Here is a 14,456-nt window from a genome sequence, read left to right as displayed (position 1 = left end):
ATGACATAGGGTGTACTATGATGGCCGCTGCTTACGTCACAGGGAGAGGAAGCGCGCGCTCCAGCGCGCCTTCCTAGAGTAGAGGGGCGGGCACTAGTAAGTGACGTTGCAATATACATGAGGCGCGCGCGCTCTGACATGTCAGCGAACGCAAGAGCTCGGGATTCTCGGTGTGGAGTCCTGCGCCTGCGCAGTGCGGCGGCGTGAGCCAGCGAATTCTCCGCATGCGCAGTGCGGCGGCGTGAGGCGGGCGGACGTCTGCGCATGCGCAGTGCGGCGGCGTGAGCCGGGCGGAGTTCTGCGCATGCGCAGTGCGGCGGTGTGAGGCTGCGGAGCAGTGAGGATGCAGAAGTACGAAAAACTGGAGAAGATCGGGGGAGGGTGAGGAGAGGGGAGGGTGAGGAGAGGGGAGCATGCCGGAGAGAGGGGGGAGAGAGGGGAGAGAGAGGGGAGAGAGAGGGGAGGAGAGGGGAGGGGGGTGAGAGAGGGAGGGGAGAGGGGTGAGAGAGGGGGAGAGGGTGAGAAGAGGGGGGTGAGAGAGGGGAGGGTGAGGAGAGGGGAGAGAGGGGGGTGGGGAAGGAGAGGGGAGAGAGGGGGGTGGGGAAGGAGAGGGGGAGAGAGGGGAGGGGGGAGGGGAGCATGCCGGGGAGAGGGGAGGGTGAGGAGGGGGGAGCATGCCGGGGAGAGGGGAGGGTGAGGAGAGGGGAGCATGCCGGAGAGGGTGAGGAGAGGGGAGCATGCCGGGGGGGGGGGGAGGAGAGGGGAGCATGCCGGGGAGGGGGGGGGAGAGGGGAGCATGCCGGGGTGGGGGGGAGAGGGCAGGGAGAGGAGAGGGTGAGGAGAGGGGAGCATGCTGGGGAGAGGGGAGGGTGAGGAGAGGGCAGCATGCCGGGAGAGAGGGGCAGGGGGGAGCTGCGGGGAGAGGGGAGGGTGAGGAGAGGGCAGCATGCCGGGAGAGAGGGGCAGGGGGGAGCATGCCGGGGAGGGGGGGGGTGAGGAGAGGGGAGCATGCCGGGGTGGGGGGGGAGAGGGCAGGAAGAGGAGAGGGTGAGGAGAGGGGAGCATGCTGGGGAGAGGGGAGGGTGAGGAGAGGGCAGCATGCGGGAGAGAGGGGCAGGGGGGAGCATGCCGGGGAGGGTGAGGAGAGGGCAGCATGCCGGGAGGAGAGGGGCAGGGGGGAGCATGCCGGGGAGGGGGGGTGAGGAGAGGGGAGCATGCCGGGAGGGGGGGGGTGAGGAGAGGGGAGCATGCCGGGGTGGGGGGGAGAGGCAGGGAGAGGAGAGGGGAGCATGCTGGGGAGGGTGAGGAGAGGGCAGCATGCCGGGAGAGAGGGGCAGGGGGGGAGCATGCCGGGGAGAGGGGAGGGTGAGGAGAGGGCAGCATGCCGGGGAGAGAGGGGCAGGGGGGAGCATGCCGGGGAGGGGGGGGTGAGGAGAGGGGGGGGGAGAGGGCAGGGAGAGGAGAGGGCAGCATGCCGGGAGAGAGGGGCAGGGGGGAGCACCGGGGAAAGGAGGGGGGGAGAGCCGGGGGGACAGGAGAGCTGGGGACAGGAGGGGGGAGCACCGGGGACAGGAAAGCGGAGACAGGAGGGGGGAGTGCCGGGGACAGGAGGGGGGAGTGCCGGAGACAGGAGGGGGGAGCGCCGGAGACAGGAGGGGGGAGCGCCGGGGACAGGAGGGGGAGCACCGGGACAGGAGGGAGGAGTGCCGGGGACAGGAGGGGGGGCGCCGGGGGGAGTTTGGAGATCTCCTTGCTTGGTTCAGCCCGGCGGTGGAAGTCGTCCCCTGGGCAGTGGTCTCTGGTTGGACTATGAGTCCTCCTCCTGTATTGTTAATGCGCGTGGGGCTGCAGCGCGCTCATACCGTACGTGTCCACATGCAGGTACCTACGGCACCGTGTTCAAGGCCAAAAACCGCGAGACGCATGAGATTGTGGCGCTGAAGCGCTGTGCGCTTGGATGACGACGATGAGGTGAGTGGCTGTTTCTGAGGAGGGGAGGGCATTACCTGTGCATTAGTGTGGTGTATGTGGCTATCTATAATGGTGTCTCTCTGCTTGTCCATACAGGGAGTGCCGAGCTCTGCTTTACGGGAGATCTGCCTGCTGAAGGAACTCAAGCACAAGAACATTGTCCGGTAATGATGTGTACACGTGCTGCGCTGTCACTGCGTCCGATTGGCTGGTTTCAGCGGTGCTTGTGCTGCGCTGTCACTGCGTCCGATTGGCTGGTTTTCAGCGGTGCTTGGTGCTGCGCTGTCACTGCGTCCGATTGGCTGGTTTTCAGCGGTTGCTTGGTGCTGCGCTGTCACTGCGTCCGATTGGCCTGGTTTTCAGCGGTGCTTGGTGCTGAGCTGTCACTGCGTCGATTGGTGGTTTTCAGCGGTGCTTGGTGCTGCGCTGTCACTGCGTCGATTGGCTGGTTTTCAGCGGTGCTTGGTGCTGCGCTGTTACTGCGTCCGATTGGCTGGTTTTCAGCGGTGCTTGGTGCTGAGCTGTCACTGCGTCCGATTGGCTGGTTTTCAGCGGTGCTTGGTGCTTGAGCTGTCACTGCGTCCGATTGGCTGGTTTTCAGCGGTGCTTGGTGCTGACCAGTTTATCTCTTGGAAGGATGTCCAAGCGGTCTTTCGAGAGGGACGTTGTGAATATTGGGCTGTTTTTTTTCTAGGGCCTTGGAGTGCAGGTCTATTGAGCGATCTCTCTCGGGGTTTGAGGGGTAGGCCTGTCGGGCTGTCTGTGCCTTGGGAAGGTAGGCCTGTCGGGCTGTCTGTGCCTTGGGAAGGTAGGCCTGTCGCACTGTCTGTGCCTTGGGAAGGTAGGCCTGTCGGGCATGTCTGTGCCTTGGGAAGGTAGGCCTGTCGGGCTGTCTGTGCCTTGGGAAGGTAGGTCTGTCGGGCATGTCTATGCCTTGGGAAGTAGGCCTGACGGGCTGTCTGTGCCTTGGGAAGGTAGGCCTGTCGGGCTGTCTGTGCCTTGGTAAGGTAGGCCTGTCGGGCTGTCTGTGCCTTGGGAAGTAGGTCTTTCAGGCTGTCTGTGCTTGGGAAGGTAGGCCTGCCGGGCTGTCTGTGCCTTGGGAAGGTAGGTCTGTCGGGCTGTCTGTGCCTTGGGAAGGTAGGCCTGTCGGGCTGTCTGTGCCTTGGGAGGTAGGCCTGTCGGGCTGTCTGTGCCTTGGGAAAGTAGGTCTGTCGGGCATGTCTGTGCCTTGGGAAGGTAGGCCTGTCGGGCTGTCTGTGCCTTGGGAAGGTAGGTCTGCCTGGGCTGTCTGTGCCTTGGGAAGGTAGGTCTTTCAGGCTGTCTGTGCTTGGGAAGGTAGGCCTGCCGGGCTGTCTGTTGCCTTGGGAAGGTAGGTCTTTCAGGCTGTCTGTGCCTTGGGAAGGTAGGCCTGTCGGGCTGTCTGTGCCTTGGGAAGGTAGCCTGTCGGGCTGTCTGTGCCTTGGAAGGTAGGCCTGTCGGGCTGTCCTGTGCCTTGGGAAGGTAGGCCTGTCGGGCATGTCTGTGCCTTGGGAAGGTAGGTCCTGTCGGGCTGTCTGTGCTTTGGGAAGGTAGGCCTGTCAGACTGTCTGTGCCTTGGGAAGGTAGGCCTGTCGGGCTGTCTGTGCCTGGGAAGGTAGGCCTGTCGGGCTGTCTGTGCCTTGGGAGGGTAGGTCTGTCGGGCTGTCTGTGCCTTGGGAAGGTAGGCCTGTCGGGCATGTCTGTGCCTTGGGAAGGTAGGCCTGTCGGGCTGTCAGTGCCTTGGAAGGTAGGCCTGTCGGGCATGTCTGTGCCTTGGGAAGGTAGGGCCTGTCGGGCTGTCTGTGCCTTGGAAGGTAGGCCTGTCGGGCTGTCTGTGCCTTGGGAAGGTAGGCCTGTCGGGCTGTCTGTGCCTTGGGAAGGTAGGCCTGTCGCACTGGTCTGTGCTTGGGAAGGTAGGCCTGTCGGCTGTCTGTGCCTTGGGAAGGTAGGTCTGTCGGGCATGTCTATGCCTTGGGAAGGTAGGCCTGTCGGGCTGTCTGTGCCTTGGGATGGTAGGCCCTGTCGGGCTGTCTGTGCCTTGGGAAGGTAGGCCTGTCGGGCTGTCTGTGCCTTGGGAAGGTAGGTCTTTCAGGCTGTCTGTGCTTGGGAAGGTAGGCCTGCGGGCTGTCTGTGCCTTGGGAAGGTAGGTCTGTCGGGCTGTCCTGTGCCTTGGGAAGGTAGGCCTGTCGGGCTGTCTGTGCCTTGGGAAGGTAGGCCTGTCGGGCTGTCTGTGCCTTGGGAAAGTAGGTCTGTCGGGCATGTCTGTGCCTTGGGAAGGTAGCCTGTCGGGCTTGTCTGTGCCTTGGGAAGGTAGGTCTGCTGGGCTGTCTGTGCCTTGGGAAGGTAGGTCTTTCAGGCTGTCTGTGCTTGGGAAGGTAGGCCTGCCGGGCTGTCTGTGCCTTGGGAAGGTAGGTCTTTCAGGCTGTCTGTGCCTTGGGAAGGTAGGCCTGTCGGGCTGTCTGTGCCTTGGGAAGGTAGGCCTGTCGGGCTGTCTGTGCCTTGGGAAGGTAGGCCTGTCGGGCTGTCTGTGCCTTGGGAAGGTAGGCCTGTCGGGCATGTCTGTGCCTTGGGAAGGGTAGGTCTGTCGGGCTGTCTGTGCTTTGGGAAGGTAGGCCTGTCAGACTGTCTGTGCCTTGGAAGGTAGGCCTGTCGGGCTGTCTGTGCCTTGGGAAGGTAGGCCTGTCGGGCTGTCTGTGCCTTGGGAGGGTAGGTCTGTCGGGCTGTCTGTGCCTTGGGAAGGTAGGCCTGTCGGCATGTCTGTGCCTTGGGAAGGTAGGCCTGTCGGCTGTCAGTGCCTTGGAAGGTAGGCCTGTCGGGCATGTTCTGTGCCTTGGAAGGTAGGCCTGTCGGGCTGTCTGTGCCTTTGGAAGGTAGGCCTGTCGGGCTGTCTGTGCCTTGGGAAGGTAGGCCTGTCGGGCTGTGTGTGCCTTGGGAAGGTAGGCCTGTCGGGCTGTCTGTGCCTTGGGAAGGTAGGCCTGTCGGGCATGTCTGTGCCTTGGGAAGGTAGGCCTGTCTGTGCCTTGGGAAGGTAGGCCTGTCTGTGCCTTGGGAAGGTAGGCCTGTCTGTGCCTTGGGAAGGTAGGCCTGTCTGTGCCTTGGGAAGGTAGGCCTGTCTGTGCCTTGGGAAGGTAGGCCATGTCTGTGCCTTGGGAAGGTAGGCCTGATGGGGCTGTCTGTGCCTTGGAGGTAGCCTGTCTGTGCCTTGGGAAGGTAGGCCTGTCTGTGCCTTGGGAAGGTAGGCCTGTGGGGCTGTCTGTGCCTTGGAAGGTAGGCCTGTCTGTGCCTTGGGAAGGTAGGCCTGTCTGTGCCTTGGGAAGGTAGCCTGTCTGTGCCTTGGGAAGGTCGCCTGTCTTTGCCTTGGGAAGGTAGGCCTGTCAGACTGTCTGTGCCTTGGGAGGGTAGGCCTGTCGCTGAGTTTCTAGGACATGTCTGTTGAGCTTACGTTGATATGGGTAGAAGGGAATGAATTTCCCAGATGAGATCCCTGAAACATATCACTGAAATTGGTTCCATTTCGCCGGGGAGGAATTTTTTTTCATATTTGATGTGCGTGTGTGGTATTCTCTCTGTGTGTTGTCTCTCTCACGCTCTGTCTGTCTGTGTCTCTCTCTCACGCTCTGTCTGTCTGTCTGTGTCTCTCTCTCTCACGCTCTGTCTGTCTGTGTCTCTCTCTCTCTCACGCTCTGTCTGTGTCCTCTCTCACGCTCTCTGTCTGTGTCTCTCTCACGCTCTCTGTCTGTGTCTCTCTCACGCTCTCTGTCTGTGTCTCTCTCACGCTCTCTGTCTGTGTCTCTCTCACGCTCTCTGTCTGTGTCTCTCTCACGCTCTCTGTCTGTGTCTCTCTCACGCTCTCTGTCTGTGTCTCTCTCACGCTCTCTGTCTGTGTCTCTCTCACGCTATCTGTCTGTGTCTCTCTCACGCTCTCTGTCTGTGTCTCTCTCACGCTCTCTGTCTGTGTCCTCTCACGCTCTCTGTCTGTGTCTCTCTCACGCTCTCTGTCTGTGTCTCTCTCACGCTCTCTGTCTGTGTCTCTCTCACGCTCTCTGTCTGTCTCTCTCTCTCTCTGTCTGTGTCTCTCTGTCTCTCTCTCTGTCTCTCTCTCTGTCTCTCTCTGTCTCTCTCTGTCTCTCTCTCTGTCTCTCTCTCTGTCTCTCTCTCTGTCTCTCTCTGTCTCTCTCTCTCTCTGTCCCTCTCTGTCTCTCTCACGCTCTGTGTCTGCTTGTCCCTCTCTCACGCTCTGTGTCTCTCACGCTCTGTGTCTCTCACGCTCTGTGTCTCTCACGCTCTGTGTCTCTCACGCTCTGTGTCTCTCACGCTCTGTGCCTCTCTCACGCTCTGTGCTCTCTCACGCCTCTGTGCCTCTCTCACGCTCTGTGCCTCTCTCACGCTCTGTGCCTCTCTCACGCTCTGTGCCTCTCTCACGCTCTGTGCCTCTCTCACGCTCTGTGCTCTCTCACGCTCTGTGCCTCTCTCACGCTCTGTGCCTCTCTCACGCTCTGTGCCTCTCTCACGCTCTGTGCCTCTCTCACGCTCTGTGCCTCTCTCACGCTCTGTGCCTCTCTCACGCTCTGTGCCTCTCTCACGCTCTGTGCCTCTCTCACGCTCTCTGTCCCTCTCTCACGCTCTCTGTCCCTCTCTCACGCTCTCTGTCTGTGTCCCTCTCTCACGCTCTCTGTCTGTGTCCCTCTCTCACGCTCTCTGTCTGTGTCCCTCTCTCACGCTCTCTGTCTGTGTCCCTCTCTCACGCTCTCTGTCTGTGTCCCTCTCTCACGCTCTCTGTCTGTGTCCCTCTCTCACGCTCTCTGTCTGTGTCCCTCTCTCACGCTCTCTGTCTGTGTCCTCTCTCACGCTCTCTGTCTGTGTCCCTCTCTCACGCTCTCTGTCTGTGTCCCTCTCTCACGCTCTCTGTCTGTGTCCCTCTCTCACGCTCTCTGTCTGTGTCCCTCTCTCACGCTCTCTGTCTGTGTCCCTCTCTCACGCTCTCTGTCTGTGTCCCCTCTCTCACGCTCTCTGTCTGTGTCCTCTCTCACCGCTCTCTGTCTGTGTCCCTCTCTCACGCTCTCTGTCTGTGTCTCTCTCACGCTCTCTGTCTGTGTCTCTCTCTGTCTCTCTCTGTCTGTGTCTCTCTCTGTCTCTCTCTGTCTGTGTCTCTCTCACGCTCTCTGTCTGTGTCTCTCTCTGTCTCTCTCTGTCTGTGTCTCTCTCTGTCTCTCTCTGTCCTCTCTCTGTCTGTGTCTCTCTCTGTCTCTCTCTGTCTGTGTCTCTCTCTGTCTCTCTCTGTCTGTGTCTCTCTCTGTCTCTCTCTGTCTGTGTCTCTCTCTGTCTCTCTCTGTCTGTGTCTCTCTCTCGCGCTCTCTGTCTGTGTCTCTCTCTCGCGCTCTCTGTCTGTGTCTCTCTCTCGCGCTCTCTGTCTGTGTCTCTCTCACGCGCTCTCTGTCTGTGTCTCTCACGCGCTCTCTGTCTGTGTCTCTCTCACGCTCTCTGTCTGTGTCTCTCTCTGTCTCTCTCTGTCTGTGTCTCTCTCTGTCTCTCTCTGTCTGTGTCTCTCTCTGTCTCTCTCTGTCTGTGTCTCTCTCTGTCTCTGTCTGTGTCTCTCTCTGCCTCTCTCTGCCTCTCTCTGCCTCTCTCTGTCTCTCTCTGCCTCTCTCTGTCTCTCTCCTCGCGCTCTCTGTCTCTCTCTCGCGCTCTCTGTCTGTGTCTCTCTCTCGCGCTCTCTGTCTGTGTCTCTCTCTGTCGCTCTCTGTCTGTGTCTCTCTCTGTCTCTCTCTGTCTGTGTCTCCTCTGTCTCTCTCTGTCTGTGTCTCTCTCTGTCGCTCTCTGTCTGTGTCTCTCTCTGTCTCTCTCTGTCTGTGTCTCTCTCTGTCTCTCTCTGTCTGTGTCTCTCTCTCACGCTCTCATGTCTGTGTCCTCTCTCACGCTCTCTGTCTGTGTCCCCTCTCTCACGCTCTCTGTCTGTGTCCCTCTCTCACGCTCTCTGTCTGTGTCCCTCTCTCACGCTCTCTGTCTGTGTCCCTCTCTCACGCTCTCTGTCTGTGTCCCTCTCTCACGCTCTCTGTCTGTGTCCCTCTCTCACGCTCTCTGTCTGTGTCCCTCTCTCACGCTCTCTGTCTGTGTCCCTCTCTCACGCTCTCTGTCTGTGTCCCTCTCTCACGCTCTCTGTCTGTGTCCCTCTCTCACGCTCTCTGTCTGTGTCCCCTCTCACGCTCTCTGTCTGTGTCCCTCTCTCACGCTCTCTGTCTGTGTCTCTCTCACGCTCTCTGTCTGTGTCTCTCTCTGTCTCTCTCTGTCTGTGTCTCTCTCACGCTCTCTGTCTGTGTCTCTCTCTGTCTCTCTCTGTCTGTGTCTCTCTCTGTCTCTCTCTGTCTGTGTCTCTCTCTGTCTCTCTCTGTCTGTGTCTCTCTCTGTCTCTCTCTGTCTGTGTCTCTCTCTCGCGCTCTCTGTCTGTGTCTCTCTCTCGCGCTCTCTGTCTGTGTCTCTCTCACGCGCTCTCTGTCTGTGTCTCTCACGCGCTCTCTGTCTGTGTCTCTCTCACGCTCTCTGTCTGTGTCTCTCTCTGTCTCTCTCTGTCTGTGTCTCTCTCTGTCTCTGTCTGTGTCTCTCTCTGCCTCTCTCTGTCTCTCTCTGCCTCTCTCTGTCTCTCTCTCTGCTCTCTCTCTCGCGCTCTCTGTCTCTCTCTCGCGCTCTCTGTCTGTGTCTCTCTCTCGCGCTCTCTGTCTGTGTCTCTCTCTCGCACTCTCTGTCTGTGTCTCTCTCTCGCGCTCTCTGTCTGTGTCTCTCTCTGTCTCTCTCTGTCTGTGTCTCTCTCTGTCTCTCTCTGTCTGTGTCTCTCACGCTCTCTGTCTGTGTCTCTCTCTGTCTCTCTCTGTCTGTGTCTCTCTCTGTCTCTCTCTGTCTGTGTCTCTCTCTCGCGCTCTCTGTCTGTGTCTCTCTCTCGCGCTCTCTGTCTGTGTCTCTCTCACGCGCTCTCTGTCTGTGTCTCTCACGCGCTCTCTGTCTGTGTCTCTCTCACGCTCTCTGTCTGTGTCTCTCTCTGTCTCTCTCTGTCTGTGTCTCTCTCTGTCTCTCTCTGTCTGTGTCTCTCTCTGTCTCTGTCTGTGTCTCTCTCTGCCTCTCTCTGTCTCTCTCTGCCTCTCTCTGTCTCTCTCTGCCTCTCTCTGTCTCTCTCTCGCGCTCTCTGTCTCTCTCTCGCGCTCTCTGTCTGTGTCTCTCTCTCGCGCTCTCTGTCTGTGTCTCTCTCTCGCGCTCTCTGTCTGTGTCTCTCTCTCGCGCTCTCTGTCTGTGTCTCTCTCACGCGCTCTCTGTCTGTGTCTCTCTCTCACTCTCTGTCTCTCTCTCTGTCTCTCTCTCTGTCTCTCTCTCTGTCTCGGTGCTGAGTGTTGGACCCGTGTTCTGTTAGAATTGCCGGCGCTGTGCAGACGGTGTAATGCTGAGCTCTGTGTCTGCCTGTGTCTGTCTCTCTGTGTCTGCCTGTGTCTGTCTCTCTCTGTCTGTCTCTCGGTGTCTGCCTGTGTCTGTCTCTGTGTCTGCCTGTGTCTGTCTCTCTGTGTCTGCCTGTGTCTGTCTCTCTGTGTCTGCCTGTCTCTGTCTCTCTGTGTCTGCCTGTGTCTGTCTCTCTGTGTCTGCCTGTCTCTGTCTCTCTGTGTCTGCCTGTGTCTGTCTCTGTGCAGACGTGTAATGCTGAGCTCTGTGTCCGCCTGTGTCTGTCTCTGTGCAGACGGTGTAATGCTGAGCTCTGTGTCTGCCTGTGTCTGTCTCTGTGCAGACGTGTAATGCTGAGCTCTGTGTCTGTCTCTGTGCAGACGGTGTAATGCTGAGCTCTGTGTCTGCCTGTGTCTGTCTCTGTGCAGACGGTGTAATGCTGAGCTCTGTGTCTGCCTGTGTCTGTCTCTGTGCAGACGTGTAACGCTGAGCTCTGTGTCTGCCTGTGTCTGTCTCTGTGCAGACGGTGTAATGCTGAGCTCTGTGTCTGCCTGTGTCTGCCTGTGTCTGTCTCTGTGCAGACGTGTAATGCTGAGCTCTGTGTCTGCCTGTGTCTGTCTCTGTGCAGACGTGTAATGCTGAGCTCTGTGTCTGCCTGTGTCTGTCTCTGTGCAGACGGTGTAATGCTGAGCTCTGTGTCTGCCTGTGTCTGCCTGTGTCTGTCTCTGTGCAGACGGTGTAATGCTGAGCTCTGTGTCTGCCTGTGTCTGTCTCTGTGCAGACGGTGTAATGCTGAGCTCTGTGTCTGCCTGTGTCTGTCTCTGTGCAGACGGTGTAATGCTGAGCTCTGTGTCTGCCTGTGTCTGTCTCTGTGCAGACGGTGTAATGCTGAGCTCTGTGTCTGCCTGTGTCTGTCTCTGTGCAGACGGTGTAATGCTGAGCTCTGTGTCTGCCTGTGTCTGTCTCTGTGCAGACGTGTAATGCTGAGCTCTGTGTCTGCCTATGTCTGTCTCTGTGCAGACGTGTAATACTGAGCTCTGTGTCTGCCTGTGTCTGTCTCTGTGCAGACGTGTAATGCTGAGCTCTGTGTCTGCCTGTGTCTGTCTCTGTGCAGACGGTGTAATGCTGAGCTCTGTGTCTGCCTGTGTCTGTCTCTGTGCAGACGGTGTAATGCTGAGCTCTGTGTCCGCCTGTGTCTGTCTCTGTGCAGACGTGTAATGCTGAGCTCTGTGTCTGCCTGTGTCTGTCTCTGTGCAGACGGTGTAATGCTGAGCTCTGTGTCTGCCTGTGTCTGTCTCTGTGCAGACGTGTAATGCTGAGCTCTGTGTCTGCCTGTGTCTGTCTCTGTGCAGACGTGTAATGCTGAGCTCTGTGTCTGCCTGTGTCTGTCTCTGTGCAGACGGTGTAATGCTGAGCTCTGTGTCTGCCTGTGTCTGTCTCTGTGCAGACGTGTAATGCTGAGCTCTGTGTCTGCCTGTGTCTGTCTCTGTGCAGACGGTGTAATGCTGAGCTCTGTGTCTGCCTGTGTCTGTCTCTGTGCAGACGTGTAATGCTGAGCTCTGTGTCTGCCTGTGTCTGTCTCTGTGCAGACGTGTAATGCTGAGCTCTGTGTCCGCCTGTGTCTGTCTCTGTGCAGACGGTGTAATGCTGAGCTCTGTGTCTGCCTCTGTGCAGACGTGTAATGCTGAGCTCTGTGTCTGCCTGTGTCTGTCTCTGTGCAGACGTGTAATGCTGAGCTCTGTGTCTGCCTGTGTCTGTCTCTGTGCAGACGTGTAATGCTGAGCTCTGTGTCTGCCTGTGTCTGTCTCTGTGCAGACGTGTAATGCTGAGCTCTGTGTCTGCCTGTGTCTGTCTCTGTGCAGACGTGTAATGCTGAGCTCTGTGTCTGCCTGTGTCTGTCTCTGTGCAGACGTGTAATGCTGAGCTCTGTGTCTGCCTGTGTCTGTCTCTGTGCAGACGGTGTAATGCTGAGCTCTGTGTCTGCCTGTGTCTGTCTCTGTGCAGACGTGTAATGCTGAGCTCTGTGTCTGCCTGTGTCTGTCTCTGTGCAGACGGTGTAATGCTGAGCTCTGTGTCTGCCTGTGTCTGTCTCTGTGCAGACGTGTAATGCTGAGCTCTGTGTCTGCCTGTGTCTGTCTCTGTGCAGACGTGTAATGCTGAGCTCTGTGTCCGCCTGTGTCTGTCTCTGTGCAGACGGTGTAATGCTGAGCTCTGTGTCTGCCTGTGTCTGCCTGTGTCTGTCTCTGTGCAGACGTGTAATGCTGAGCTCTGTGTCTGCCTGTGTCTGTCTCTGTGCAGACGGTGTAATGCTGAGCTCTGTGTCTGCCTGTGTCTGTCTCTGTGCAGACGGTGTAATGCTGAGCTCTGTGTCTGCCTGTGTCTGTCTCTGTGCAGACGTGTAATGCTGAGCTCTGTGTCCGCCTGTGTCTGTCTCTGTGCAGACGGTGTAATGCTGAGCTCTGTGTCTGCCTGTGTCTGTCTCTGTGCAGACGTGTAATGCTGAGCTCTGTGTCTGCCTGTGTCTGTCTCTGTGCAGACGTGTAATGCTGAGCTCTGTGTCTGCCTGTGTCTGTCTCTGTGCAGACGTGTAATGCTGAGCTCTGTGTCTGCCTGTGTCTGTCTCTGTGCAGACGTGTAATGCTGAGCTCTGTGTCTGCCTGTGTCTGTCTCTGTACAGACGTGTAATGCTGAGCTCTGTGTCTGCCTGTGTCTGTCTCTGTGCAGACGTGTAATGCTGAGCTCTGTGTCTGCCTGTGTCTGTCTCTGTGCAGACGGTGTAATGCTGAGCTCTGTGTCCGCCTGTGTCTGTCTCTGTGCAGACGGTGTAATGCTGAGCTCTGTGTCTGCCTGTGTCTGTCTCTGTGCAGACGGTGTAATGCTGAGCTCTGTGTCTGCCTGTGTCTGTCTCTGTGCAGACGTGTAATGCTGAGCTCTGTGTCTGCCTGTGTCCAGACGTGTAATGCTGAGCTCTGTGTCCGCCTGTGTCTGTCTCTGTGCAGACGGTGTAATGCTGAGCTCTGTGTCCGCCTGTGTCTGTTTGTGCAGACGTGTAATGCTGAGCTCTGTGTCTGCCTGTGTCTGTCTCTGTGCAGACGGTGTAATGCTGAGCTCTGTGTCTGCCTGTGTCTGTCTCTGTGCAGACGGTGTAATGCTGAGCTCTGTGTCTGCCTGTGTCTGTCTCTGTGCAGACGGTGTAATGCTGAGCTCTGTGTCTGCCTGTGTCTGTCTCTGTGCAGACGGTGTAATGCTGAGCTCTGTGTCTGCCTGTGTCTGCCTGTGTCTGTCTCTGTGCAGACGGTGTAATGCTGAGCTCTGTGTCTGCCTGTGTCTGTCTCTGTGCAGACGTGTAATGCTGAGCTCTGTGTCTGCCTGTGTCTGTCTCTGTGCAGACGTGTAATGCTGAGCTCTGTGTCCGCCTGTGTCTGTCTCTGTGCAGACGGTGTAATGCTGAGCTCTGTGTCTGCCTGTGTCTGCCTGTGTCTGTCTCTGTGCAGACGTGTAATGCTGAGCTCTGTGTCTGCCTGTGTCTGTCTCTGTGCAGACGTGTAATGCTGAGCTCTGTGTCCGCCTGTGTCTGTCTCTGTGCAGACGGTGTAATGCTGAGCTCTGTGTCTGCCTGTGTCTGTCTCTGTGCAGACGTGTAATGCTGAGCTCTGTGTCTGCCTGTGTCTGTCTCTGTGCAGACGTGTAATGCTGAGCTCTGTGTCTGCCTGTGTCTGTCTCTGTGCAGACGTGTAATGCTGAGCTCTGTGTCTGCCTGTGTCTGTCTCTGTGCAGACGTGTAATGCTGAGCTCTGTGTCTGCCTGTGTCTGTCTCTGTGCAGACGTGTAATGCTGAGCTCTGTGTCTGCCTGTGTCTGTCTCTGTGCAGACGGTGTAATGCTGAGCTCTGTGTCCGCCTGTGTCTGTCTCTGTGCAGACGGTGTAATGCTGAGCTCTGTGTCTGCCTGTGTCTGTCTCTGTGCAGACGTGTAATGCTGAGCTCTGTGTCTGCCTGTGTCTGTCTCTGTGCAGACGTGTAATGCTGAGCTCTGTGTCCGCCTGTGTCTGTCTCTGTGCAGACGTGTAATGCTGAGCTCTGTGTCTGCCTGTGTCTGTCTCTGTGCAGACGGTGTAATGCTGAGCTCTGTGTCTGCCTGTGTCTGTCTCTGTGCAGACGGTGTAATGCTGAGCTCTGTGTATACCTGTGTCTGCCTGTGTCTGTCTCTGTGCAGACGGTGTAATGCTGAGCTCTGTGTCTGCCTGTGTCTGTCTCTGTGCAGACGTGTAATGCTGAGCTCTGTGTCTGCCTGTGTCTGTCTCTGTGCAGACGTGTAATGCTGAGCTCTGTGTCTGCCTGTGTCTGTCTCTGTGCAGACGGTGTAATGCTGAGCTCTGTGTCTGCCTGTGTCTGTCTCTGTGCAGACGTGTAATGCTGAGCTCTGTGTCTGCCTGTGCCTGTCTCTGTGCAGACGTGTAATGCTGAGCTCTGTGTCTGCCTGTGTCTGTCTCTGTGCAGACGTGTAATGCTGAGCTCTGTGTCCGCCTGTGTCTGTCTCTGTGCAGACGGTGTAATGCTGAGCTCTGTGTCCGCCTGTGTCTGTCTCTGTGCAGACGTGTAATGCTGAGCTCTGTGTCTGCCTGTGTCTGTCTCTGTGCAGACGGTGTAATGCTGAGCTCTGTGTCTGCCTGTGTCTGTCTCTGTGCAGACGGTGTAATGCTGAGCTCTGTGTCCGCCTGTGTCTGTCTCTGTGCAGACGTGTAATGCTGAGCTCTGTGTCTGCCTGTGTCTATCTCTGTGCAGACGGTGTAATGCTGAGCTCTGTGTCTGCCTGTGTCTGTCTCTGTGCAGACGTGTAATGCTGAGCTCTGTGTCCGCCTGTGTCTGTCTCTGTGCAGACGTGTAATGCTGAGCTCTGTGTCTGCCTGTGTCTGTCTCTGTGCAGACGTGTAATGCTGAGCTCTGTGTCTGCCTGTGTCTGTCTCTGTGCAGACGTGTAATGCTGAGCTCTGTGTCTGCCTGTGTCTGTCTCTGTGCAGACGTGTAATGCTGAGCTCTGTGTCTGCCT

General features: G+C 57.7%; 1 protein-coding gene across 1 annotated transcript in view; it reads left to right on the top strand.

The window, feature by feature from the left end:
• The window catches only part of CDK5 (cyclin dependent kinase 5), a 71,736-nt gene that overhangs the window by 2,022 nt on the left and 55,258 nt on the right, over positions 1 to 14,456 (top strand). The window contains 3 exon segments of the mRNA XM_075580487.1: positions 1,882 to 1,946; positions 1,948 to 1,971; positions 2,068 to 2,135. Of these exon segments, the coding sequence (XP_075436602.1) occupies positions 1,882 to 1,946; positions 1,948 to 1,971; positions 2,068 to 2,135 (157 nt within the window).

This window comes from Ascaphus truei (genome assembly GCF_040206685.1).
Source record: "Ascaphus truei isolate aAscTru1 chromosome 2 unlocalized genomic scaffold, aAscTru1.hap1 SUPER_2_unloc_5, whole genome shotgun sequence".
NCBI classification, from domain to species: domain Eukaryota; kingdom Metazoa; phylum Chordata; class Amphibia; order Anura; family Ascaphidae; genus Ascaphus; species Ascaphus truei.
This window is presented reverse-complemented; position numbering and strand designations above follow the sequence as displayed.